The following is a 26,384-nucleotide window of genomic DNA, read 5'->3' on the forward strand; positions in this document are numbered from 1 at the left end:
CGGCCAAGAGACTTAACTCACGGCAGGCCCGATGGTCACTCTTCCTCACCCGTTTTGACTTTTCTCTCACCTACTGCCCAGGGTCACAGAACACCAAGCCCGACGCCCTATCCCGTATCCATGAGCCGGCAGAAAGGGAGGAGACCACCGCCAACATCCTGCTGGCCCAGCACATCCTGGGCGCCCTGAGGTGGGAGGTTGAGAGAAAAGTCCAACAAGTCCAGGGAACTACCACCATCCCCAGGGGCTGTCCCAAGGATCGCCTGTTCGTCCCCCCCCCCCCCCCCCCCTCTACGCACTGAGGTGCTTATCTGGGGGCACACATCTAAGATAGCTTGCCACCCGGGGGTCAACAGGACGATCCAACTCATCGCCCAACGGTTCTGGTGGCCGGGGTTTAGGAGGGACATCACCCTCTTTGTGAAGGCCTGCCCGACCTGCGCCCGTGGAAAGGCCTCCCACCAGCCCCCGGCCGGACTCCTCCAGCCCCTACCGGTTCCGTCCAGACCCTGGTCCCACATCTCCGTCGACTTCGTGACAGGCCTTCCCCCCTCCCGTGGCAAGACGGTCGTCCTCACCGTAGTGGACCGATTCTCCAAGTCGGCCCACTTCGTTCCGTTAACCAGGTTGCCGTCCGCCACCGAGACGGCTCAACTCCTGGTTAACCATGTCGTCCGTCTCCACGGGATTCCGACGAACATCGTGTCGGATCGGGGACCGCAGTTCGTGTCCAAGGTATGGAAGCGTTTCTGTCGGTCCCTAGGGGCATCGGCGAGCCTGTCGTCTGGTTACCACCCCCAGACCAACGGACAGACGGAGAGGAAGAACCAGGACCTGGAGGCGGCCCTCCGGTGCGTGTGCCTCCACAACCCGGCGTCGTGGGCCCTGCACCTACCCTGGGTGGAGTACGCCCACAACTCCCTGGTCTCCGCAGCCACAGGTCGGTCCCCATTCATGTCCGCCTGTGGCTATCAGCCGCCCTTGTTTCCCACACAGGAAGGCCAGGTGGAGGTCCCGTCTATCGATCATCACCTCAGACGGGCCCACAGAGTCTGGAAGGAGACCAGGGACGCCCTGTCACGCACCGCATCCGGAACCGGCGGGTGGCAGACCGCCATCGGCGGCAAGCACCCAGCTACCAGGTCGGGCAGGAAGTTTGGCTATCCACGAAGGACCTTCGGCTGGCAGGGTCCTCGGCCAAGCTGGGCCCACGCTTCACGGGTCCCTTCCCCATCGAGGCCATCCTCAGCCCGGTCTCGGTGAGGCTCCGGCTACCACCCACCATGCGGATCCACCCCGTGTTTCATGTTTCCCTCCTCAAGCCAGTGGAGACCAGCCCCTTAGCCCCCACGCCCGCCCCCCCACCTCCCCCCCGGATATTGGACGACGGACCAGTCTACACCGTGTGGGAGATACTGGACTCCAGGCGCAGGGGCAGAGGAGTGCAGTACCTGGTCGACTGGGATGGCTATGGACCTGAGGAACGTCAATGGGTCCCACGTTCCTGGATCCTCGACCCATCCCTCACCCGGGCGTTCCATGCGGCTCACCCATCCAAGCCTGGTGGGCCGCCGAGAGGCGTCCCTTGAGGGGGGGGCACTGTCACATCTCGTTGCCATCCGGGGCGCGCCCCGCCCCTCCTGTCACCTCCTCCGCCAATCTTGGGAGACGGCCCCTCCAATCATCATTCACCTGGGTTCCCACAGCTGATTGTCATTCACTGATGGTGCCTTCTGACTATATCTGTCTCGCGCTCACTACCGTCTCCGTCGGAGTATTTTTGGTCATTGTTGTTTCCACTTCCGTGTTGCCAGGTCTGCTGTCATTCAGTTATCTTCCTCCACTCTTCCCTGTTTTGTTATTATTTGATGCATGTTCCAGTAAAGACTCTTGATCCATCCAAGCCTGTCACGCCGTGTATTTCGGGTCCTTCCCTATCACCAAGATTCCGTCGCTCGAGGTCTGCCTCCTAGCACTCGAGCGTTCGTCACACAGAGAAGATGAAATTCATTGTATTTGGACAAGTTTTAAAAAGTAAGTAAAATTTTGGACCTCTTTTTGGTATTTCAAGCAGTCAACAATTCTGGAATCACGAGGTCATATGATGTCATTCTTGCATACGGTGGATTAAGAAAAAATCTGCCAACGGCCTGTATAAGAGTAACAGTGGACTAAACATAAACTGAGTGTGGTAAGGACAATTGGCATCTTTCACAACCATTTAGACCATACCATGTGATCGATCATGCCTGCAATTGAGTTCCTCCGTCATAACACCTTTTTTTTTTACTCGTCCGCTTATTGAAAAGGGTTTTTTTACCTGTTTCGACATCAACGTCACCTAAATCAAGATCATCCAATCAAAATGACGCTTTCCGCCAACTGCCGTCAGTATCATCCAATCAAAATTGTGATTTCCGCCAACACATGCCGAAACAGAAAATGAACAGCGAAAAAGAGAGAACACAGTACATATTTAGTTTTATCTGGTCATTTTGTTGTGAAAAAGTCGGAAATCCGCCGATTGGCTGAAAATTCTCATCCCTGAATATTACATCATGCTTATCTTATGAGCATCATGTGACCCAACTCCGAAAACAGACCAACAGTGATTGGTCCTTGCCTGAGCCCCGAGCAACTCAAATGAACTTTTAAGTCGACAGAAAGTGGCAAAATGGCCGACCCCTGAGAGAAATTAAGACAGAGATAGGGGGTTTCTTCTGAATTAATATTTCACAAACACACTATTAATCATAATCCCACATTTAGATTCACAGAGGCACAAAGAACTTGTTATTATAAAAAAGACATTAAGACTTGGCATCCCCTTTAAATTGAGATGAGAACAACTTCAAAATTGTTAGTTTAGCAACCCGTACCTTCAGGACATCTTGCAGCTGCTTCAGTACAGCATGTACTTCTTCCTTAAGAAGCCAGTTGAACTCCTCCTCCTGGTATGAATTGAATCAGAAAATCCACAAATGAGGCATTATAAAAAAAATGACAGTCTAGTTTATCTGGACGGTGAAGCAGTCACAATAATGTGATTCAGCAAAATAAACAGCAATGCGATAATATTTATACAGTGAGACCTCAACTTACAAACACCTCAACTTACCAACTTTTTGTCTTACAAACGTCAAATTTATGAAAATTAAACCTTATAATAAGCACTATTTTCATAATACACACCCACCACGGCTGGCGGAGTGATCTTCGGCGGAAGCACACGACCGAACAGCACCAGAGGTTAAGTTACCAACAGTCCATATGGAAGGTGACTCTCCTTCCATAAGCCATCAATGACCATCATAAAGGTAAATAAAACTTTATTTTACGGCACAGTTTATTTATTTAATTACAGTCGTCATGTAATGCGCCTCTCTTTCCAAACAGCAATTCCCTTTGACCTTCGACCTCCAACGCCTTTCCATCAAGCCATAAATGACCATCACAAATGTAAATAAAGTGACTTTATGATACAATGCAGTGTATTTCTTTCATTGCAATACCATAGCACATTTATTATACATAGGATAAGGTATGTTGTGTGTAGTTTTAAGGCTTATTTAGTTGAAAAGTATATTTTATGGGAACCCGGGAACGTATTATTCCCATTTTAATGGTTTCCTATGGGAAATTTGTTTTTGAGATACACACTTTTCACCTTACACACTCTGTCTGGGAACCAATTAAGTTCGTAAGTTGAGGTCTCACTGTATTTGTCAGCATTAAGATTCTCATAGAACATTGTTGGGAATGGATAGTTTTTTTTTCTTTCTGCGAACTTAACCAGTGCCCATTTTATCATTGCATTTCTTTCGCTGTTGAGTCATCAGCGTGATTGCAGCATGATGTCTTTAACGGACAACCGACACCTCCGGCAAAGTTGCGTCCATAATTTGTAAAATCACTTCAAATGACAAGGGGGCACAAGTCAGTGTCTTATAGTGCCGGTGCCAATCCCGGATAAATACAGAGGGTTGTGTCAGGAAGGGCATCCGACGTAAAAATGTTTGCCAAAACAATATGCAAATCAAACCTCTGAATCCCATACCGGATCGGTCGAGGCGTGGGTTAACAACGTCCGCTATTGGTACTGTTGACCTTCAGGGTGCCAGTGGAAAATTGACTACTGTAGGTCGAAGAAGGAGAGGAGGGATGTGTGCCCGGAGGAAAAGAGAGAAACGGAACGCCAAGAGTATAGAACTAAGAGTCGGAACTTTGAATGTAGGAACAATGACAGGTAAAGGTCGAGAGCTGGTTGACATGATGCAGAGAAGGAAGGCAGACATACTGTGTGTCCAGGAGACCAGGTGGAAAGGGAGCAAGGCTAGAAGCTTAGGGTCAGGGTTTAAGTTGTTCTATCATGGTGAGGACAAAAAGAGAAATGGAGTTGGGGTTATCTTAAAAGAGTATCAGATAGAATGATGAGTCTGAAGCTAGAAATTGAAGGCGTGGTGTTCAATGTTGTTTGTGGGTATGCCCCACAAGTAGGATGTGAGCTAGCGGAGAAGGAGGAATTTTGGTTGGACTTTGATGAAGTCATACAGAACATCCCGAGAGGTGAGAGGGTTGTAATTGTTAGAGAGTTCAATGGACATGTTGGCGCAGGAAGAAAAGTTGATGGGGAGATGATAGGCAGGTTTGGACTCCAGGTGAGGAACGCTGATGGACAAATGGTGGTTGACTTTGCTAAGAGAATGGAAATGGCTATTGTGAATACTTTCTTTCAGAAGAGACAGGAACATAGGGTGACCTATAAGAGTTGAGGCAGAAGTACACAGGTAGACTACATTTTGTGTCAACGGTGCCATCTAAAGGAAATCAGTGACTGCAAAGTAGTGGTTAGTGAGAGTGTAGCCAAATGAAGATGAAGAAACCAAAGGCTGAAGTGAGGACAAAATGGTGAAGGTTGAAAAAGGAAGAGTGATGCATGACATTTGGGAAGGAGGTAAGACAAGCACTGGGTGGGCAAGAGGTGCTTCCAGATGACTGGCAAACTACAGCGAACATAATCAGAGACACAGGTCGGAAAGTACTTGGTGTATCAAGTGGAAGAAAGGTAGATAAGGAGACTTGGTGGTGGGATGGGGAGGTGCAGGAGTGTATACAGAGAAAGAGGTTAGCAAAGAAGAAGTGGGACACTGAGAGGACGGACGAGAGTAGACAGCAGTACAAGGAGATGCAGCGCAGGGTTAAAGTAAAGGTGGCAAAGGCCAAACAAGAAGCCTATGATGACTTGTATGTTCGGCTGGACAGCGAGGAAGGTGAGACTGATCTTTACAGACTGGCGAGACAGAGAGACAAAGATTGGAAGGACCTGCAGCAGGTTCGGGTGATTAAGGATGGAGATGGAAATGTATTAACAGGTGCCAGTAGTGTGATGGCAAGATGGAAAGAGTACTTTGAAGAATTGATGAAAGAGGAAAATGAGAAGGAAGAAAGAGTAGAAGACGTGACTGTTGTGGATCAAGACGTAGCAATCATTAGCAAGGATGAAGTGAGGAGGGTGCTGAAGAGGATAAAGCGAGGAAAGGCACTCGGGCCTGATGATTTACCAATCGAGGTATGGAAGTGTCTCGGAGAGGTGGCGGTGGTGTTCCTGACTGGGTTATTCAACAAGACCTTAGATGGTGAACAGATGCCCGAAGAATGGAGACGAAGTATACTCGTAACCATTTTTAAGAACAAAGAGTTGCAGAGTTGTACTAACTACAGAGGAATAAAGTTTATGAGCCATACAATGAAACTCTGGGAAAAAGTAGTTGAAGCTAGACTAAGAGCAGAAGTGAACATTTGTGAGCAGCAGTATGGCTTCACGCCAAAAAAAGAGTCCGACAGATGCAGTGTTTGCTTTAAGAATGCTGATAGAGAAGTACAGAGAAGGTTAGAAGGGATTGCATTGTGTCTTTGTACATCTGGAGAAAGCGTACGACAGGGTGCCCAGAGAAGAGCTGTGGCATTGCACGAGGAAGTCTGGAGTGACTGAAAAGTATGTCAGAGCGGTGCAAGACATGTATCATGACTGTAAGACAGTTGTGAGGTGTGCTGTCGGTATGACTGAGGATTTCAAGGTGGAGGTGGGACTCCACCAGGGGTCAGCTCTGAGCCCCTTCTTGTTTGCTATGGTGATGGACAGGCTAACAGACGATGTTAGACAAGAATCTCCTTGGACCATGATGTTTGCAGATGACATTGTGATCTGTAGCGAGAATAGGGAACAGGTGGCGGAGAAACTAGAGATGTGGATGTGACAGGTTGTAAAGTATCTTATTTCATATTTTGGTTACATTCGCGTAGTTCTATTGGTTTACAAATGATATATATCAAAAATGTTTATTTGAACAAGGAACGCCTGCTTCGGTTAGTGTTTCGTGTCGGACCGATTTAGATCGTTGGACAGGAAATTGTTGCGCGCATACGTTTGCATTACATCTGGGCATTCGAAGTAAACCACTGTTGAGTCAAGACGTATCGCACTGCTTGTCTTGTGGTTTTCTTCTGGATCCCACAACACCGTATCTCCCTTACCATCGTGGAATGAAGATCAGTCGCAGCAAGACGGAATATATGTGTGTGAATGAGAGGGATCCAAGTGCAAGAGTGATGCTACAGGGAGAAGAGATAAAGAACGTGGAGGATTTTAAGTACTTCTGGTCAACTGTCTAGAGCAATGGAGAGTGTGGAAAAGAGGTGAAGAAGCGTGTCCAGACAGGCTGGAGCGGCTGGAGAAAAATGTCAGGTGTGATGTGTGATAGAAGGGTTTCAGCTAGGATGAAAGGAAAAGTGTAAGGAAAAGAGTTGAAGATGTTGAGGTTTTCTTTGGGAGTGACCAGGTTGGATAGGATCAGGAATGAGTACATTAGAGGGACAACTCATATTAGAGGCTTTAGAGCGAAAGTCAGAGAGGCCAGACTGAGATAGTTTGGATATGTCCAGAGGAGAGAGAGTGAATATATCGGGAGAAGGATGCTGAGCCTTGAACTGCCAGGCAGGAGACAGAGAGGAAGACCGAAGAGGAGGTTTATGGATGTGGTCAAAGAGGACATGAAGGTAGCTGGTGTGAGAGAAGAGGATGCAAAAAAATGGGATAGATGGAGGACATTGATTCACTGTGGCGACCCCTGGGGGGGAAAGCCGAAAGGAAAAGAAGAAGATTTTTCACAAATGCAGGGTCAAGAATGTGCATATGAGCTGGTTGGGGTCGTTATTTCAAACAAGTGTAGGAACCACTACCCTCAAGATTAAATTTTTTGGGGCATGCACCTGCATTGTCATTAGTGTGTGTCTTTCTAACGCTTCCATTTCAGATAAGTAATAATATGTGTAAATCCTATAAATTTTAATAAAAAGTGACAAATTGTGCATTGAAATTACAAGTGCGGATGACCAATGTTTGCCTTGGCAGCGCCTATGACAGTGATGGATGTATGATTAAAAACGTGACTCTGCAAAAAGCCTGACAGAAGTTCGTCGCCGCATGTCCCTTTTCAGGGCAGCAACACGCTGAATTCCACGATTATTAGGTTTGGCCGGGCCCGCCGCCGGCCCAACCCCAGTGACAGTGCAAACAACTACCGTAACTACTGCGGTCAACCCAGCCTCCACTCGCAAAATCGAAGTCAAGTGAGCCGCCTCTTGGATTGACAACACTGTGCATTACGGTAATCTGCGGCCAGCACAAGCGGCGTGGGCCACCTTCAAAATAAAAGTGACACGCGTGAATCGTCTGCAGTGGTTTGGATGAAAATGAACAGACATATGTAAAACAACTGGTTTCTTGGCTGTCGGTTAAGAATCATGTTCACCCAAGAAGAATAAGAATTCTCAGAACTGTGCCAAGAAGCGTTCTCAAGTGGAGGTAGAAAAAGTAGTTGTCATAGTTGAGTACATGCTGACGTGTTATTTTTCGTCAATTTCTTCTACCGTTTCAAAACTTCTACCGTAATTTCCGGACTATAAGCCGCGGCTTCTGACACAAGCTTTCAACCCTGCAGGTTATGCAAGGATGCGGCCAATGTATGCATTTTTTCTAGCAGCTGCCAAAACAGTGCCTGTTACTTGGCAGCAACACAACTAGCATTACGGTAGTAACACAGCCCTTTTGGGCTGGTTAAAAACATGCTAGTAGAAGACACTGAGACACGGCAGTAACACACGTTAGCAGTCGCTAACAGGTCTGAATACAAAAACATACCAAGTTCCTGAGACACGGAAGAAACACGTTAGCACTCACTCAAAGGGGTGGTTACAAAAACATAGCAAGTCGCTGAGAGCCGTTCTCATCTTCCTTTTATGCACTGAAACCATGGAAATCATCCTTCTGCGCGTCGGGGTTGGAATAATGGGTATTCCTCGCCAAGTGTCACTTTTATCCTGAGGTAAAGTCACACCTGAGCTTGTGCTGTCCTCTCAGTCACACAGCAGACCGGCTTTTCGAAACCCATTGGTGATGGTTGATTTTTTTCACCCTGCTCGCTGTCAGGATCCACTGGCAGTCTTTTGCAAAAGTTGTAAGGCAAAAAGTGTGTATCCCAAAAATTTATTTCCCATAGGAAACCATTAAAATGAGAATAATCTGTTCCCAGGTCTCCATAAAACATAATTTTCTACTGTCTAATTTTCTAAGCCTCAAAACTACACAAAATATACCTTATTTCATGTATAATAAATGTGATATGGTATTGTGATTAAAGAAATAAACTATACAATAAAGTCATTTTATTTACCTTTGTGATGGTCGTTAATGGCTTGATGGAATGGAGTGTCCAGTTTCCTCAGTATTAAACACTTGATGAGGAACATAGGCTTCTTTCACCATCTTGAGGAATGATCCCTTGTAGGTGCTTTCTCTGTGATAATTGTATCGAGTTATTCATCAATTGTGATCTGTTTAGCTGGATTAATAGCTTTTACCATCAAGTGTACAGATGACTTGTTATTTGTGGAGCCTCATTGATGGGATATTTAACCTTCCAGTCGACACTCTGCTTTTGAACTATCAAAGTTGAAATGGGTCCAAATTTCACTGTTTACTATCCATTTTCTCACCATTTTAATTGTTTTTTCCCCTTTTCTTTTTTTGTTTTAAGCTCTGTCCTCTCCCTTTTGTGTGTGTTTTTCTCTCTCTCTTTGTGTCTGCCTGTCTCTTTAACGTTAACCCCCCACACTGCTGGGTTCTTGACCAATCACGTGGCTTTAACCGAAGACAACATTTTGATTTTTGGAGAATAGCCTCACTCTCTCTCTGTCTATAACCCCGTCCCCCACTGCTGCGTTCTTGACCAATCATGTGGCTTTAACCGACGATTGGGGGCAGGGAATAGAGGACAAAAAAAATCTGCTGCCATTTCCTTGTTTGGAGAACGGGCTCATTCACAAATGACGCATCATAGTGGCAGCTCCGTGTGTATCCCGAAAAATAGTTTGTATGCCAAGGTAAACCGGGCATACAAAATTGACAAAAAATAACATGTCAGCATGCACTCAACTATGACAACTATTTTTTCAATTTCCACTTGAGAAAGCTTCTTGGTACTGTTCTGAACGTTCTTATTCTTCTTAGGTGAACGCGATCCTTACCAGACAGCCAAGAAACAGCTTATTTTACATTGTTTTTGTTTATTTTTTATCCAAAGTACTGCCGAGCATGCACTAATTGTGTTACTTTTATTTTGAAGGTGGCCCACGCCGCTCGCTGGCCACAGACTACCGTAATGCACAGTGTGGTCAATCGAAGTGGCGGCTCACTTGACTTCGATTTTGAGAGTGGAGGCTGGCTTGACCGCAGTCTGTAACTGCACTTGCATTATATCACTCTGAGACCCGACTCCCTTCCTAACGTCATCCTGCACAATTTCAGCATACCTAACACGGCACCACTTATTTTGTCGAATGACTGCATCGTAGGCATTTTGCATTGAACAAATCCAGTGAATGTGAATGAGTGAAGCAGCTAGGTTCATGCGTTCCCTGCCTTGCAGACTGATAAAACACATCATTTTACCAGCACAGCTCTCTCCACTTGACTGGCAGCCGACATCTTGGGGAGTTCCGAGAGAGATCTCTGAGGGTTGAGCATGATGATCAGAAAAATACAGGTCAACGCTGCGATGAGCACCTCGGACCACAATCTTAAATGTCTCCGAACGTGTATACGTTTTCTTCCTTGCGTTGCAGATTAGGTGCTGCCTTCAAGGCAGTAAGAATTCTCGGACGCCGGACAAGGAGACACTAACGTGGAAAACGGACGCATTGGCTCACACTGACAACAAAAAATAAACAGAATTTCTAATGAGTCTAAGTGTAAACATCACATTATATTTATAAAATATAGTTAACATTTTAATTTTAACTTGATAACGATGTTTGCCAATGTACTTTATTCGGGAAAACTATGGACTTAAGCTACTGTTTGAAAACAAACTGTCACAAAAATAATCGTGACATGTCAATGAATCCGACACGAAAAAAAGTGACTTGGAAATCACGGAGAACCGCGAATCCAACATATCAATCACACGCATATAATTAAATGACCCGCCCATTAATATTTTAGAGGAACGCTTCCGTATCCCATCACATCCCTGTGGTGCAATTGGAATGGTGCGGTGTAGAAAAAAAAAACTGAACTGATGAAGCCCGAAGCACAAGAGAACGTAGCATGTATTCAGTGCCACAGGGGAAAGCAGTTTTTTCTGCTTTGTGTATGAATACAGTATTTTTCTGTCGCTAATCCAAAACGATTTAAAAAAATAATACACACACCACACGCATCTGTCTGTTCTGAAGCATGCACGTTTTATTGTTGTTCGTGTGAGAGTAGTGACCCATTGTCACTTTCACTGAAGCTCAAACAAATGCAAAAAAGATAAAAATAAATAAATCAAGCATTTTATTTGTCAAAGTCAGCTTTATTGTCAAATAAGCACGGCATACAGCACAAATGAAATTACTGTCCTTTCAGTCCAAGCGTGCACTTGGGACCGGCACAAGACATAACTCTTCTTGTGCCAGTCCCAAGCTCGGATAAATACAGAGGGTTGTGTCAGGAAGGGAATCCGATGTAAAAAAAAGTGATGTAGTGTAGTAATGCAAAAACAAAAAAGGTTGAAGTGAGGTCGTGCAGAAAAAAAGAGTTCAGACTTACAGTACAGCGTGTAGCGTGTACTCTTGAGTTCGGTGAGTGTGGCAGTGGGAAGGGTCAAGGGGGGCAGGGCTGGGAGGGAGTTGAGGCTCCTGACTGCCTGGTAGCAGAAACTGTCCTTGAGCCTGCTGGTCTTGGCTCGGAGACTCCGCAGTCTCCTACCCGATGGCAGCAGGCTGAAGAGGCTGGGGAGGGTGTCGGTGGGACCGCCAGCGATCCTGATGGCTCTGCAGGTGTTGTAAATGTCCTGAAGCGGGGGAGACACTGATGATCTTCTCAGCTGTTCTCACAATGCGCTGCAGTCTTATGGCAGGACATGGTGCAGGCGCCGTACCACACAGTGAGACAGCTGGTCAGGATGCTCTCGATGGTACCGCGGTAGGAGATCGTGATGGGGGTCGGGGCTCCAGCTCTTCTGAGCTTGCGGAAGAAGTACAGGCGCTGGTGAGATCTCTTGGCCAGTGATGCCGAGTTGTGGCTCCAGGACAGGTCTTTGGAGATGTGCACTCCCAGGAACTTGGTGCTGCTCACCCTCTTCACGGCAGCACCGTCGATGTTTAGTCGAGCATGCTTGGGGTGCATTCTCCTTAAAGGACAACCGACGTCTCTGGACAAGTGTGTGTCCATAATTTGTAAAATGGCTTCAAATGACTTGGCCGACGTCAACCGACGTCACTTTTTTGTTTTTTAACTGACACCAGAAAAACGTTTTATAGCATCTACCCAAAACATGCAGTATGATATTTTTAGTCAAATGCAAAACACCAATAAAAATGACAAAGTGTCCAGATTCTGCAAAAAATTGACCTGCGAATTGGGCATTTTCAGAAAGTCCCGCCCCCAGTTCGTGACGTCACGCCAAGACGTCTTGCATTGCTTGTGAATCAAAACAATGGCTTCAGATTCAGAGAATATGCTTTCTTGTTACACATCCAGTTATGAATATGATTCAAATAGTTTAGTTTATTTGTGCCATTTTGAGGCAACATTGGGGGAAAATCTCTCTCCCAAAAAAAGAGGCACAAAATGGCGACCTCCTGTGGCCACCTCCGTTTCCACAGGCTGATAAATTCCTTATATGGCGCTTGGACGCCCTCTTCTGGCCTTCTGGCGGCTTTTGGGTGCAACATGAGGTCCCCAGACAACACAAGTACAGCAAAATACATTGATGTGATGGAAGGACCGCTACAAAGCGTCTTTTTTACGGTCAAGGGCGGTCCTTTAGTGACGTCACGTACAGACTCGTCACCAAATCAAAAACAAGACTTCCTGAATATTCAGCGTGAGTCTTCAAACGTAAAATATAGCTATATGCGGTGGAATCTTTGTAAATTACGCTCAGTAGAAGTAATTTGAAGTCTTTTTACAAATTATGGACACAACTTGTCCGGAGACGTCGGTTGTCCTTTAAAGGTGCGTGTGTTGTTAAAGGTGTTTCCGTGTTGTCTAAGCAACGGTCTTGGGCAATAGAAGAGGTTGAAAAACTTCTGTTAATTTGGATTAACGAAAAGCAGCTAGCAGGCGAGTGTGAGTGAAGCAATTATCGCAGAGAAAGCACGCCAAATTCACTCATATCGTCAAGAGGCAACCTGGAAGTTCGTCGTCCATTGATGATTTCAAGGCTAACCACGGATGGTTCGAGAATTTTAAGCGTCATACAGGGATTCACAGTCACATATCATTCGTCATGGTGAGGAAGTCAGTTCTGACGATAAAGCTGCCGACGCTTACAAGGGATCATTCTTCAAGATGGTGGAAGAAGGCTACGTTCCTCATCAAGTGTTTAATGCTGATGCGATCGGCCTTTTTTTGGGAAAAAGATGTCATGATTTTTCCTCCACCAAACTGCAGAAGACCTGTTGGAACTTGCATGGACCCAAGATTCACCCGGAAAACAGTCAAGTTTGGTGGATCAAAAATTATGGTTTGGGGTTACAGACTGTGACTAGACTTTTGTCCAAGCAAAATCTGACCTTTCTGTCCTAATTAAATAATAAAACTCAATGAATGATACAAAACTATTTTGGTTTAATAAGAATAATCTAGAGGGCCTTTCATATAAGTCATTTATGATTCCAATAGATCAATGACAAGTCAATTATTTGTTGTTCCTACAACTTGGATAAACAAAAATACTTTTGTCAGGGACTGTAGAAGCAATCAGTGTAGCCTCAGAAAATGGTCCTCTGCTCCCCCCAACGTTAGAACAGTGACCTATCATAGCAAAGGTCTGGCACCGCCACCGCTGGACAGTAGGATATATCAGAATCAGAAAACCTTTATTCGTCCCGCAATGCGGAAATTCCCAAAGTGTGTGTGTGTGTGTGTGTATATATATATAGTCGATATAACCGATCCTGCGGCATGTAAATTTTCTCCTTGTGTTCATAGAAATAGTATCGTAATAAGCAGTACTATCGATATAACCGATATTGATATAACGAGACTTTACTGTATATAGGGCCAGAGCTACCAGTAAATTTTAGTTCCCTGAGGAAGCCTCTTGGATAAGAAGCAAAATGTTCGACACCTTCAAAGAAGTATGTACAGACCCCTGCACGACGGCTGAAGAAAGGTTTTCATCGATTTGGTGAAAACATGTATACTGTACATATTTCTGCCGGGGAAGGGGTTAATGGGAGTTTTGAATTTGAGAAAAAGTAAAAAAAAAACTAAACACACAGATACACACAAAAAATACTGTCAGAAATGAGTGGAGGATTTATTAAACATCACAAAAACCTTGAAATTCCACGTTTAAATCATAAATACAGTTTACCTCAAATGACCATTGTTGTACTTGTACAGTATTTGGACAAGACTTAGTTGCTCTTTAGAGTCAAATGGGTTTCTGCCAGTAATTGAAGATATCAAATGTTTGGATTTCAAATGCATTGTGCTATTTCAACCTGGCTTCTAAAACATCATCCAACTGTGTGTGTGTCTGCATGCAACAATGCAAAACAAATTGATTTATACGTAAAATCCTCCCATTTGAACTTATCAAATTAAACTTTGTTAGGTGTCCAACCTATGATAGACTTCAACTCCCCAAATTTAATTAGACGTTTTATGCAACCTCATGACTCTGAATGCGGTACTTTGATGTATACAGCATTTGTAGGACATGTAAAAATCTACAGAAGACAGCACAGGGTTATGGCAGTGCTTCTCAATTTTCTGTCATGTCACCTGCCCCGGAAGAAAAACACAGCCCCCCACCCCAACTATAAATAGTATCATTGAGCTAGAAAATTGTTATAAGTAGACCACTGCATTATGAAATAGAGAAATATCTTTAAAAACAAAAAAACAATTTTGATTGACGATGTCAAACCATCTGAAACTGAAATTTAAAATTACATAAAATCAATAAATAATGCATTCACACTGAACGACACTAACTCTCGGGCACACTATTAAACAAAAATTTTAACCTATAAAATAACGACATATAAAATAATGTGTGCTGTTTATTTTTTTCCATCAAAGATGAGCCCTGGATTAATTGCTTCAAGTAGCATTCACAAAACAGGATGATTGTTGGCGATATTCAGCATGTTTTTGAAAGAAAAAAAAATAAAATAAAATAAAAAAACTCAACTGAGTCATCAGCGTGATTGCAGCATAATGTCTTTAAAGGACAACAGGTGCCTCCAGAGAAGTTGTGTCCATAATTTGCAAACATCGCTTCAAATGACTTCTACTGAGCGTATTTTACAAAGATTCCACCGCATATAGCTATATTTTACGTTTTAAGACTCGCGCTGAATATTCAGGAAGTCTTGTTTTGAAGGAACGCCCCTGACCGAGAAAATACACACAATGCATTTTGCGGTATTTTGTTTGGTCTGAAAACTTGGTGTTGATGACAAAATTAGAAGGAAAACGCATAAATAACGCGATGGTGAATCGTTGTGTGTTGCACTGAGACAACTATTTTATATTCGCTGACAAAAAATTCCCAGGAGACAAATCAGCCCATTTCCACGAAGCTTTGTCATCATCTTCTGCATTTTTTGGGTGCTACATTTCTGTCCAGATGCCTCAAAATGACATGGAATAAATTCTTTATTCGATTGCAAACATGTATGCTTTCCTCTTCAGAACTATTTGAATCATATTCATAACTGGATGAGTGACAAGAAAACATCTTCTCTGAATCTGAAGCCATTGTTTTGATTCTCTCGAGCAAGGCAAGATGTCTTGGCGTGACACCACGAACAAGGGGGCGGGACCTTCTGAAACTGGCCACTTCCGGGTTCAATTTGAAGTAGTTTTTAGACACTTTAAGTCATTTTTATTGGTGTTTTGCATTTGACTAAAAATATCATCCTGCATGTTTTGGGTATTTTAGATGTTATAAAACATTTTTCTGATGTCAGTTAGGAAACAAAAAAGTGGTGTCGGCTGTGCTTTAAGTGACGCATTAATTTATTCGGCTTCATGTTCTGCGTTGCCAATTTTTTTTTACACAGGAAGCACACCGATCATTCCTCGTCGCCTCCCATAGAGGCTACATACGCTTTGACATAGGTTTGTATTAACTTTGTCTTAGCTTTCGGGATACTTTCATTTGCCTCTCTCTGTCTTCTCATCCTTGTCAAATATTTTTTCAGATTGTCATTTGAGGTTTCTCCTACAATTCGTGTCTACACTTCATACTCACACTCAATGCGCTGGCTTTCTTCTTGCCACTCTTCCATAAAGGCCAGATTTGTGCAGTGCACGACTAATTGTTGTCCGATTGACAGACTCCCCGACCTGAGCTGTGGATCATTGCAGCTGATCCAGAGTTACTGTGGGTGTCTAGGCTGAGTCTGATCAGTGCTCTTCCTTGTTCAGCATGTAAGTTTTAGTGGACGGCCATGCCTTGGTAGGTTTGCAGTTGTGTCACACTCTTGCTATTTCTTGAAGATGGTTGAACAGCGCTCCCTGAGATTTTCAAAGCTTGGGAAATCGTTTTATAACCTAACCCTGCTTTGAACTTCACAACTTTGTCGCTGACCTGTTTGGGTGTACTCCTTAGACTTCATATTCATACTAAGGTTAGATTATACATGGATGGATTCCATTTGATCATTAGGTCAAAAGCTGATCATTCAGCAATCATCAAGGAACCACTGAAGGCAACTGGTTGCAAAAGGGGGCTTTTCTCTGAGTGCCACATTTTTCTATTTATTTAAAAAAAAAATTAAAGTCATATATAATTTTCCAAATTGTCCCAAGGTGTGAGTGACCGTTGTTTGTCTTTATGTGCCCTGCGATTGGCAAGCAAACAATTTAGGGTGTCCCCCGACTAGTGCCCGAAGAGGGCTGGGATAGGATCCAGCACCCCCCGCGACCCTAATGAGGAATTAGCGGTACGCATAACGGATGGATATAATTTTACTTCTACTTGACAATTGTGAACAACTTTGTGTTGGTCTTTCACATAAAATGGCAATAAAATATATTTATGTTTGTCAGTGGTGGGCCGTCAGGGCCAGCAAGGCCTTTCCTGCTGGCCTAACATAATCAGACATCATTATCAGGATTATAATAAAAGTCAATTTCATTAAAAACGTATTTTTTTCTAAATATATATATTTAATTATTCTACATACTGTTTTCTTGATGTTATATTATATCCATTTGGTTATGCTCCTTTCAGTGTTGTAGTTTTAGGTCAGAGTTTTTAATCCAATCAGAATTCAGCTAGTTTGTGTCGCCAGGCTGTATGAAATCTGACCGACGCCTTCAGAATCAACAGTGAGGGCGTCTGTGAGCTGTACATGAACAGGCACATGTAGTTGATATACAGTTGCGATAGGCGATCAGATCACGAGTTGGCATAGTAAGGCCAGCTAGAGGGCCTCGCGTTGAACATGACGTACGCGTCCTGTGACTGGATACTCACTTTACCTCAGCCCTCAGCCCGGAAACTTTAGCAGAAAAACCAAGTATATCTACTCGCTTTTTTAACCCACAATGGCTGAAGGAGAGGACGACTCGCTGTCGCATGTAGGTAAGCCTATTCTCAAGAACAAATGAAAAAGATTTGTTCACTTTTATTTTCAACAAATAGTTCGTTTTGTGAACGTCTTGTTGTTTTTCTTATATTGAACTGACATTTTGTAATTTAGCGTAAAATCTTGTTAAAGATTGCATATTCTTGGTGGACTTCATAACACTTTGTGGACAAATGATTTTAAATTTCCTTTTATTTTTAATTGTTTACAGTATCACGTATAGTGACAAGTTCTAATTGCTGATTTATTGATGTGTAATTGCTCCGGAAAATAGCCTGTGTTGTAGACGATTAAGGTGATGCCACGCCCAGTACTGCGTGCGTGTGCTTTTGTAAATCATATCTCCAGCCGTTGTGTCATAAATTATGGTATTACAAGGGATATTTGTTCAAGTCTGACTAAGCAGGACTTCACTGAAGGCCTAGGTGTGAAATGCATGGACCGCCACTGATGTTTGTGGTCAGAATGTGACAAAATGTGGGAAAGTTCAAGGGGTATGAATACTTTTTCAAGCCACTGTAACAGCTAGCGAATGCTCCCTGCGCACACCTGCGCACACTCTGCCAATGAGAGCGGAAAGTTCAAGGGGTGTGAATACTTTTTCAAGCCACTGTAACACAGAGTGAATGCTCCATGCGCACACTCTGCCAATCAGAGCGGCACTTGCTCACTGCAACAAAAAAACATTGTCAAACACACTGCCTCCAGGATTGTGTCTTGCTTCAAACCACGTTTCAAAGAGATGTGCAATGCAAAATATGCTTATTGTAGCCATTAATCCAGACATCATTTTGGATTAAAAAAAACGCACAAATTATTTTACATATTTTGGTTTGGCAGGTCAGTTTTTACATAGTTTACTTATATAGTTAATGTTGGGGATCAGTTTGAAAGCATATCTATTTATTTTATGTGATTTTATTTTTCAGTATCACATGGCTTAACGTGGTCAATAAAAATGTTAGTTTATTAAAGGATTTGATTTGATTTATAAATTTCAGATGCACTTAAAATCTTTTGTTATAGTTAACGGACAACCGACTTAACTGACATCAGAAAAACGTTTTATGGCATCTAAAATACCCAAAACACGCAGTATATTTTTATTTAAATGCAAAACACCAATAAAAATGACTTAAAGTGTCCTAAATCGGCAAAAAAATGAGCTGCGAATTGGGCATTTTCAGGAAGTCCCGCCCCCAGTTTGTGACGTCACGCCAAGATGTCTTGCATTTCTGGAGAATCAAAACAATGGCTTCAGATTCGGAGAATATGCTTTCTTGTTACACCTCCAGTTATGAATATGATTCAAATAGTTCTGAAGAGGAAAGCATACATGTTTGCAATCGATTAAATAATTTATTCCATGCCATTTTGAGGCAACATTGGGGAGAAACGGATCACCAGAAAAGAGGCACAAAATGGTGACCTCCTGTGGCAACCTCCGTTCCCTCTTCTGGCGGCTTTTGGGTGCAACACAAGGTTTTCAGACCAAACAATACAGCAAAATACATTGACGTGATGGAAGGACTGCTACAATGTGTCTTTTTTTGGTGTGGGGAGTTCCTTTAGTGACGTCACATACAGACTCGTCACCAACTCAAAAACAAAACTTCCTGAATATTCAGCGCGAGTCTTAAAACGTAAAATATAGCTACATGCGGTGGAATCTTTTTAAAATACGCTCAGTAGAAGTCATTTGAAGCCATTTTACAAATTATGGACACAACTTGTCCAGAGACGTCTGTTGTCCTTTAAAGCTATTCTTTGTTGTAACTTGGTGCATATCTATTTTTTAAATTCTGTTATATCTTAAGGATACAGTGTTTCGCAGAAGTGGATTTATAATACTTTATGTTACTTACGGGTTGAGTGAACGCTGGCGCATGTGGCTGCCGCTGCTCACCCGCAGAAAAAATATCCTGTGACTGTAAACTGTCCTTGAGAGTTTTGAAAGGCGCTTATTAATGAAATGTATTATTATTATTACTTCTGATAGTGGCAGGGGGCAGGTACGAGATGTTTTCTTCTTCCTAGGGGAAGCATGACAGAAAATCATTCAGAAGCACTTGCACTAACGGAACTCTGATCAGAGTACTGTGTTTAGATTCGTAGTGCTACATGCAATTTATTAATCTAAGGAAAGTATTTTAGTTGATTTCTCCCAAACACCTCAATCCTTTATTGACAACCCACGTGCAGCAAATGCATGTGAAATTATTAAACATTCGAATTTTCTTACCGACAAGTAAAACTGTTAGTAATGTGATATTTCCACCTTTTAAAAACCATGACAAAAACCCAAATTGTGTGACATTAGCAAACACTCATCGCTTCGTTAAATACCGTCTTTTGTTTTAAAACAACAAAACTAAACGGGGCCCTATGCAACTGAAAGTGTTGGTTCTCTGCAAGCAACCTATTACTTATGCTACTGTCTATACTATTTCAGCCAAGAAAGTCTTTCGCTATTATTAATTGAGTGACATTTTAGCCTACCCTCGCCCGCAACCCGACCCCCAATCCTATCATTGGCCGTAATCACAATAGATATACCTATGACATAAGCATTTGGTTTAGGTCCAGATCTGCAAAATAAATGTATCAAACTGATGAACTTCAGGAAGGTATTTGCTCTAGGAAGGGTGCCAGTGACTGAACAACAACCATGGTTAAACAATAAATTGTGGCTATTATATTTACGCTACAACTTTCAGTCAGTGAAACAATTCTCAGTCACATAAAAACATATTCATCACATTTTCGTTTCTATTTTTGCTTTTATTAGGCATGGTCCAATGTTGCCAAGCAGAACATAACCAATACCCCCGCTCCCCAAACGACCAGAAAAAAAATCCCGATTAGCATTGGGGCCCATCTCCTTTAAAATATAACTCAAAAGCGAATTCTCCTCACTCTAGGATAATTTTATATGTAAAAAATAAAAGAGAGAACTGAGAAATCCAAACTAAAAAATGAATTGACTGCAAAAATCTCAAAACTTTATGTGAAAATTGAATTCTTACTGCACTTTCAGGCTGTCATCCTGTGGCCATAAAATCCAATAAGCCACCATGTAAAGGTCTCCACTGTCTTTGTCAAATACAGAAATAATGCATTACAAACTCCAATAAAGACCTCAACAAATAAATAAATCCAATGAAAGAGTTGAAAGGGTACTGTTTTAAAGCAATGCTCTCAATTTTTCTCTTAAAATTGTAGATAATTAAAGAGTAGATTTACGGACAAACTTAAATTAAGTCACTTGCACGCAAGAATAGTTGGGGGTGATGCAGTCAAAACCTGTCCAGGACTGGACAACTTGCTCTTAAATGGTTCTGGACACCTCAATCGCACTGATTTCAGAGGTCTGATAAGATGCCTCCACTTGCAGTAGTACAACCTTGTTTCGGGCACTAATCACACATCTTCCCCTCAATTAAATCAGTGCAGAGTTCAATGTTTCCTATAATAAACAAATTGCAATTCCATCAGTTGTGGGCATCTAACCAAGCAGGCACAAAAAAAAATTGCATGAAATGAAACTCGAATTAAAAGAATAAAACTTGTTACATCAAGAGGGTGGAATAATGAGGGATGACAGAAGGTGGTCCAAACAGTTAAATCCCACCTCAATCTAATGAATGTAGGCTCTGTAGACTGCAGAAATATCATTGTCTGACTGGTCCAGTGCCTTGGCTCTCTTGTACACCTGTAGCGAAAACAAAGATGACACACAAGAGGAAGGAACCATTTTCAAATGACTATGGAGAGAAGATCCATACAAAGGGATGCATCCGAGAAATTAAAAAGGGGGCCCCTTGTGCCTGAAAAGCGGGCCAAATTCTAAAATTAATGGGGCCTGATTTAACAAGATCACCGAAGTATAAAAAAATGATTGAAATAAACCAAAATACATTCATTGGAGCATGATATTAATGACATTCATGATTTTGTAACAATTAGGGAATCTCGGGGTGTTCATAATATTACGGTATTTAGAGTGCCTTGCCGTCGTCATGGGCATGCGTTAAGATTGAGTTTTGGGTCGGCTATAGATTGCTCAGTGGGGTGGCTATGGTGCTCTATACTTCTTCATTACAATACATACAGTATTCAGAGTGTGGAGAACATTTGATATGCTGCTGATTTTTTAGGTTTTCCCACTTATAAAGCAGATAGAGGTCTGTAATTTCTGTCAAATGTGCTCTTCCAACGATGACGTTTCAGAATCTAACCCCCCCCCCCCCCAAAAAAAAAAAAAAAAAAAAAAAAAAAACAGAAAATGACGGTTGATTTTTTTTTTTCAATTAGCATGCATTTTACCACATTTGATACACCAGACAGACTTAATACATGAGACCTCGGTTTTACGAACACCTTGCCTTACGAAATTTTCGGTTTACGAACATCACATTTATGAAAATTAAACCTTGGAATACGCACTACTTTTCACGATACACACCCACCACGGCTGGCGGAGTGATCTTTGGATCTGGCGGAGTGATCTTCGGATTTGGCGGAGTGATTTTCGGCGGAAGCACACGACCGAGCAGCGCTCCAGCCGGCGCACCTTTCCACACCCCCTCTCATTCAATGCACACGTCGATCGCCTCCGAGGAGCTTTTTGCAGATAATTTTACTATTATGGGACCGAAAAAAAACCACCACAGGCCCGTGTTCAGCCGAAGAAGACACAAAACAAAATCACTGTCGAGGAGAAGAAGGAGATAATTGAAAAACACGAACGGGGTGTGCGTTTGTGTGATTTAGTGGCCCAGTACGGCTATGCTAAGTCAACCATTGCTACCATTCTCCGCAACAGAGAAGCAATCAAAGGTGCGTCAATTGCAAAAGGTGTTTCCGTGCTGTCAAAGCAACGGTCTCGGGCAATCGAAGAAGTTGAAAAACCTCTGTTAATTTGGATTAACGAAAAGCAGTTATCCGGCGACAGCGTGAGTAAAGCAATTATATGCGAGAAAGCACGGCTAATTCACGCCGATATCGCCATGTGGCAACCTGGAAGTTCGGCGCTTATTGAGGATTTTAAAGCCAGCAATGGATGGTTCGAGAACATCTGAGGGCGAGGAGGAGGACATGGCTGCAGCATCAAGTGAACTCATCAAGGCAATGTTGGCAAAATGGAATGATGTGCAGGCTTTTATCGAACAGTTCCATCCAGAAAAGACTGTGGCTATGACACTCATCAACACGAACGATAATGTGATGCCTCAGCTTCGTAAGACCTTACAAGTCAGAAAGCAACAGGTGTCAATTAAGAGGTTTTTAATCAGCAAAAATGATGAGCAGTTCCCAAAGAAGCAAAGAAGAGAAGCCACACCAGAGGTTGAGTTACCTACCAACAGTCCTTACGGAAGGTGACTCTCCTTCCATAAGCCATCACAAAGGTAAATAAAACTTTATTTTACAGTAGTTTATTTCTTTAATTAGTCCTCATGTAATGTGCCTCTCTTTCCAAACAGCAATTCCCTCTGAACTCCGACCTCCAACGCCATTCCATCAAGCCATCAATGACCATCACAAAGGAAAATAAAACTACGTTATTTAACAGTACAGCTTATTTCTTTAATTACAGTCCTCATGGAATGTGACTCTCTTTCCAAACAGCAATTCCCTCTGACCTCCAACGCCATTCAATGACCACCACAAATGTAAATAAAGTGACTCTATTATACAGCGCAGTGTATTTATTTCATTACAATACAATAGCATATTTACTATACATATAATAAGGTAAATTGTGTGTAGTTTTAAGGCTTATTTAGTTGAAAATTATATTTTATGGAAGCCTGGGAAGGGATTATTCTCATTTCAATGGATGAAAAGGTCAGCCGTCATCTGTACTTTTTTGAAGGTGTCGGACGTTTCGCTTCTTATCCAAGAAACTTTGTCAGCAAACTAAAGTCTTACTGGTAGTTTAGGCAATATATATATATATATATATATATATATACAGTAAAGTCTCGTTATATCGATATTCAAGGGAGTCCGAAAAAATATCGATATAACCGGGACTATCGATATATCCGACCCTGTTTGCATGTAATTTTCTCCGTGCGTGCATAGAAATAGTATCGATATAACCGGGACTATCGATATATCCGATATCGATATAACGAGACTTTACTGTATATATATCTCTACTGTCCAGACATGGCGGTGCCGTACTCTGCTATGATAGGTCCCTGCTCTCGGGTTGGGGGGAGCAGAGGACTTCCCACTGCAGCTGCTCCACTGATAGTTCCTGTCGTTCTGACTAACGACTGGCCTGATTGCCCCATCTCGACCGGTATCACCTCATCAGTATTACTAATCCTATGTTGCCTAAGCAGGCTATTGTATGAACGATCCAAATTGAACCTGACCCCACCAAACCGGTTTAAATAAGGATTTAGTTGTTTTATGAAAATCACTTCTTTTACTCCCCTTTCAAACCATCTATGTTCTTTCGCTAATATTTTAACCTCATTGTCGTCAAATGGGTGGTTGCTAGCTTTTAGGTGCATATGTACTGCCGATTGAGGCCCACTAGTATTATCCCTGCGATGTTGATAAAGTCTTTTTTTGAGAATTTGTTTAGTCTCCCCAATGTACTGCTCTTTACAATTTTCATTCTTACATCAAATGGTGAGTATAGTTTTTGCTTTTTGAATGTTGCTGTGCGATTACCATTTTGTGTTTGGGAGCCTTTTAACTGAGTGAGTTGCTTGTTCTGTAGTCACAAAGGGGCATATGTCTTCTTGTGCCGGTCCCAAGCCCGGATAAATACATAGGATTGTGTCAGGAAGGGCATCCGACGTAAAAGCTTGGCCAAAACAAAGAAGCGGATCAAACCTCTAAAGATGGAGGCCACTGATTTGCTATGGCGACACCTTGAAGGGAAAAGCCGAAAGGAAAAGAAGAAGACAATGTATTGCATAAACTACATTACAATACATATCCTGTGACTGAAAAGTGACCTTGAGAGTTTTGAAAGGCGCTGAGAAATGAAATGTATTATAAATAAAATTATAGACCTGCACATAAAACACATAAAAAGACTAGAAATGTGCACGGGAAATGAAAATACATATCGTATCGTAATAAGACGTATTATCAATATAACGATATATCGATATAACGAGAGTTTACTGTATAAGGCAGATCACATGATAAGACACTACAGGAGAGGCTGGGGTTACGTTTTATATACCCCAGTATGGAGCACTAGTTGGTGGGAAATGGAGTTGTGGCTGCTGACAGTAGTTGCGAGACATGTTGTGGCTCAATCTTACTTCACATTTAAGGCGCACTGGCGTCCATGGCGCAGTCTCATCTTTTGAAGAAAATTTAACCTTTTAGGTATGCCTTATACACTGGAAACCTTCTTTATCTCTTCTCCTTGTGCACCTCTCATTCACACACACACATATTCCATGTTGCTATGACTGACTTTCATTTCTCTCCTTTCCAAGGTTATCCTACACCCTTCAGGTTTCTCCTCCCTGCTCTCGCTACAGATCACAATGTCATCTGCAAACATCATCGTCCAAGGAGATTCCTGCCTCACATTGTCTGTCAGCCTGTCCACCACTATAACGAATATTATGATTATCTGTATTTTCTTTTAGATTATGTGCCCATAAGTTAAATCTGCTCGATAAGGTGCTAAATCTTTGAAAATCAGCAGTGAATCAAATACTTGTTCTCCCCACTCTGATAGAACATGAAATCACATCATAATTGCAATATATACTGACCGGGTAACAGTTTGGTAACGTTTACTGTTCAATTACAGTAAACAGCTATTTATTCTTTCCACTTATGAATTTCTAACATTACTTAATTTTTAAAGGGAGAATAGTAAAGAAAACCAATGCGTCTAAAGAAAGCTCCATGCAACAAAACGCAGACCACTCAAAATAAAAAGTACCTCATTGGCAGCTGCAGCCATCGGAGTTGGATGATTGGCCATATCGCCCATGGAGATGGCTAGCCTTAAATCTTTCTGAATGTGCTTCAAATAGTAGTCTGGCTTAAAGTTGCCTTGTAAGATATCTACATAAGGCGACAAGAAAAATGAGTCAAACAAGATCCTCGGATATTGTTGGAACGTGTTCATGTACAGAAACATCTCATCTTTTACTAATCTCGTGAAAGGAAAAAAAACATGACACTTTGCAGGAATATGCAAAGACATGCTGTTGTTTTTAAAACTTGATGCACTTTACTTACTCTGGCATTTCTGGTCCACAAAGGTGCTTGCCATCTGGCCCTGGCATAGGATATCCAAGAACGTCTGTTGCGATTGGCCAGTAGCCTGGGCCAGAGTGAGTCCTTCTGCAATGGTGGCCATGAAGCTGCCCTGCACCATGTTGAGGATGAGCATCATTCTTGCTGCATTCCCTGCTTCACCTTTTAAGAGAGAATTAAAACAAAACATTTTGAAAAACAAACGTACATCACTCCAAAAAATAAAAAGGCTTATTTGCAGAGGTTTGTCAATTCTTGGTATGCACTGCTCAGTGACGTGCAGTCAGTGGAGGCAGGTGAGGCAGTGCCTCACCTGTCATGGAAATATCAAATGAAAAAATAAATTAAACAGTTAGATGTATTTAGTGATTTGTACTTTAAAGTTCTTGTCCATTTAACTTCACCGAATTTTCACATTTACCGTTCAAATACGAAGTAGAGATGAGCGGTGACGTCACTGATGACGTCAGTGCCTCACCAGCCATGAACCTCACCGCACGTCACTGGCACTGCTATAGTCAAATTGTTAGTCAACGTGTGTTTAAAATAAAACAAATAAATGTTTGTTTTTATTTTTTCAGTCCATGTGACATATTTATGAGAACCACAGATTGCATTTTACAGTATCCAGTTTCAAAACTAAAATTGATGCAAAAAAGGAAACAGAAGATGGATGGCATTATTACACCCTACATACCCAAGAAAAAAGAAGTCTTGCCCATAGCCTGAAAGCAGCTGCTGCAGTCCTCATAAACGGTTCGGTCTCCGGCTGCCAAGATGACCAACATCCCGTCATTAGAGAGCTGCTGGCTTCCAGCCACCGGAGCCTCCAGGAAACGTCCGCCCCGCGATGTGATCACCTGATATAATAATGTGTGCAACAAATGAAAGGCATGAAATTCAAAGGCAATGTTGTCAACTTTCAGGATAGTGTGGTTGTAAAAGTGTATAAACGCCAAGAGTTGAAGGAC

The 26,384-nt window shown here is 42.5% G+C and overlaps 2 protein-coding genes across 7 annotated transcripts in view; both read right to left on the minus strand.

Moving 5' to 3' along the window:
• rogdi (rogdi atypical leucine zipper) overlaps window positions 1–10,234 on the minus strand; it is a 51,832-nt gene extending 41,598 nt beyond the window's left edge. The window contains exons 1-2 of one of the 2 annotated variants that reach the window (XM_089018874.1): window positions 10,010–10,234; window positions 2,880–2,951 (exon numbers count right to left, since the gene is read on the minus strand). In XM_089018874.1, coding sequence (XP_088875000.1) covers window positions 2,880–2,951; window positions 10,010–10,084 — 147 coding nt within the window. In that variant the 5' untranslated portion in view covers window positions 10,085–10,234. The remainder of the gene's footprint in view (window positions 1–2,879; window positions 2,952–10,009) is intronic. The other variant, XM_089018875.1, reaches the window with a different exon arrangement.
• Window positions 10,235–13,847: 3,613 nt separating this feature from the next.
• glyr1 (glyoxylate reductase 1 homolog (Arabidopsis)) overlaps window positions 13,848–26,384 on the minus strand; it is a 49,344-nt gene continuing 36,807 nt past the window's right edge. For 2 of the 5 annotated variants that reach the window (XM_089018014.1, XM_089018011.1), the window contains 4 exons: window positions 26,111–26,273; window positions 25,396–25,575; window positions 25,094–25,218; window positions 13,848–20,872 (listed from right to left, as the gene is read on the minus strand). In XM_089018014.1, the coding sequence (XP_088874140.1) occupies window positions 20,798–20,872; window positions 25,094–25,218; window positions 25,396–25,575; window positions 26,111–26,273 (543 nt within the window). In that variant the 3' untranslated portion in view covers window positions 13,848–20,797. The remainder of the gene's footprint in view (window positions 20,873–25,093; window positions 25,219–25,395; window positions 25,576–26,110; window positions 26,274–26,384) is intronic. The other 3 variants (XR_016117992.1, XM_089018013.1, XM_089018012.1) reach the window with 3 other exon arrangements.

This window comes from Hippocampus bargibanti, linkage group LG17, assembly GCF_051943395.1.
Source record: "Hippocampus bargibanti isolate YZ-2025 linkage group LG17, ASM5194339v1, whole genome shotgun sequence".
In the NCBI taxonomy this organism is placed as follows: Eukaryota; Metazoa; Chordata; class Actinopteri; order Syngnathiformes; family Syngnathidae; genus Hippocampus; species Hippocampus bargibanti.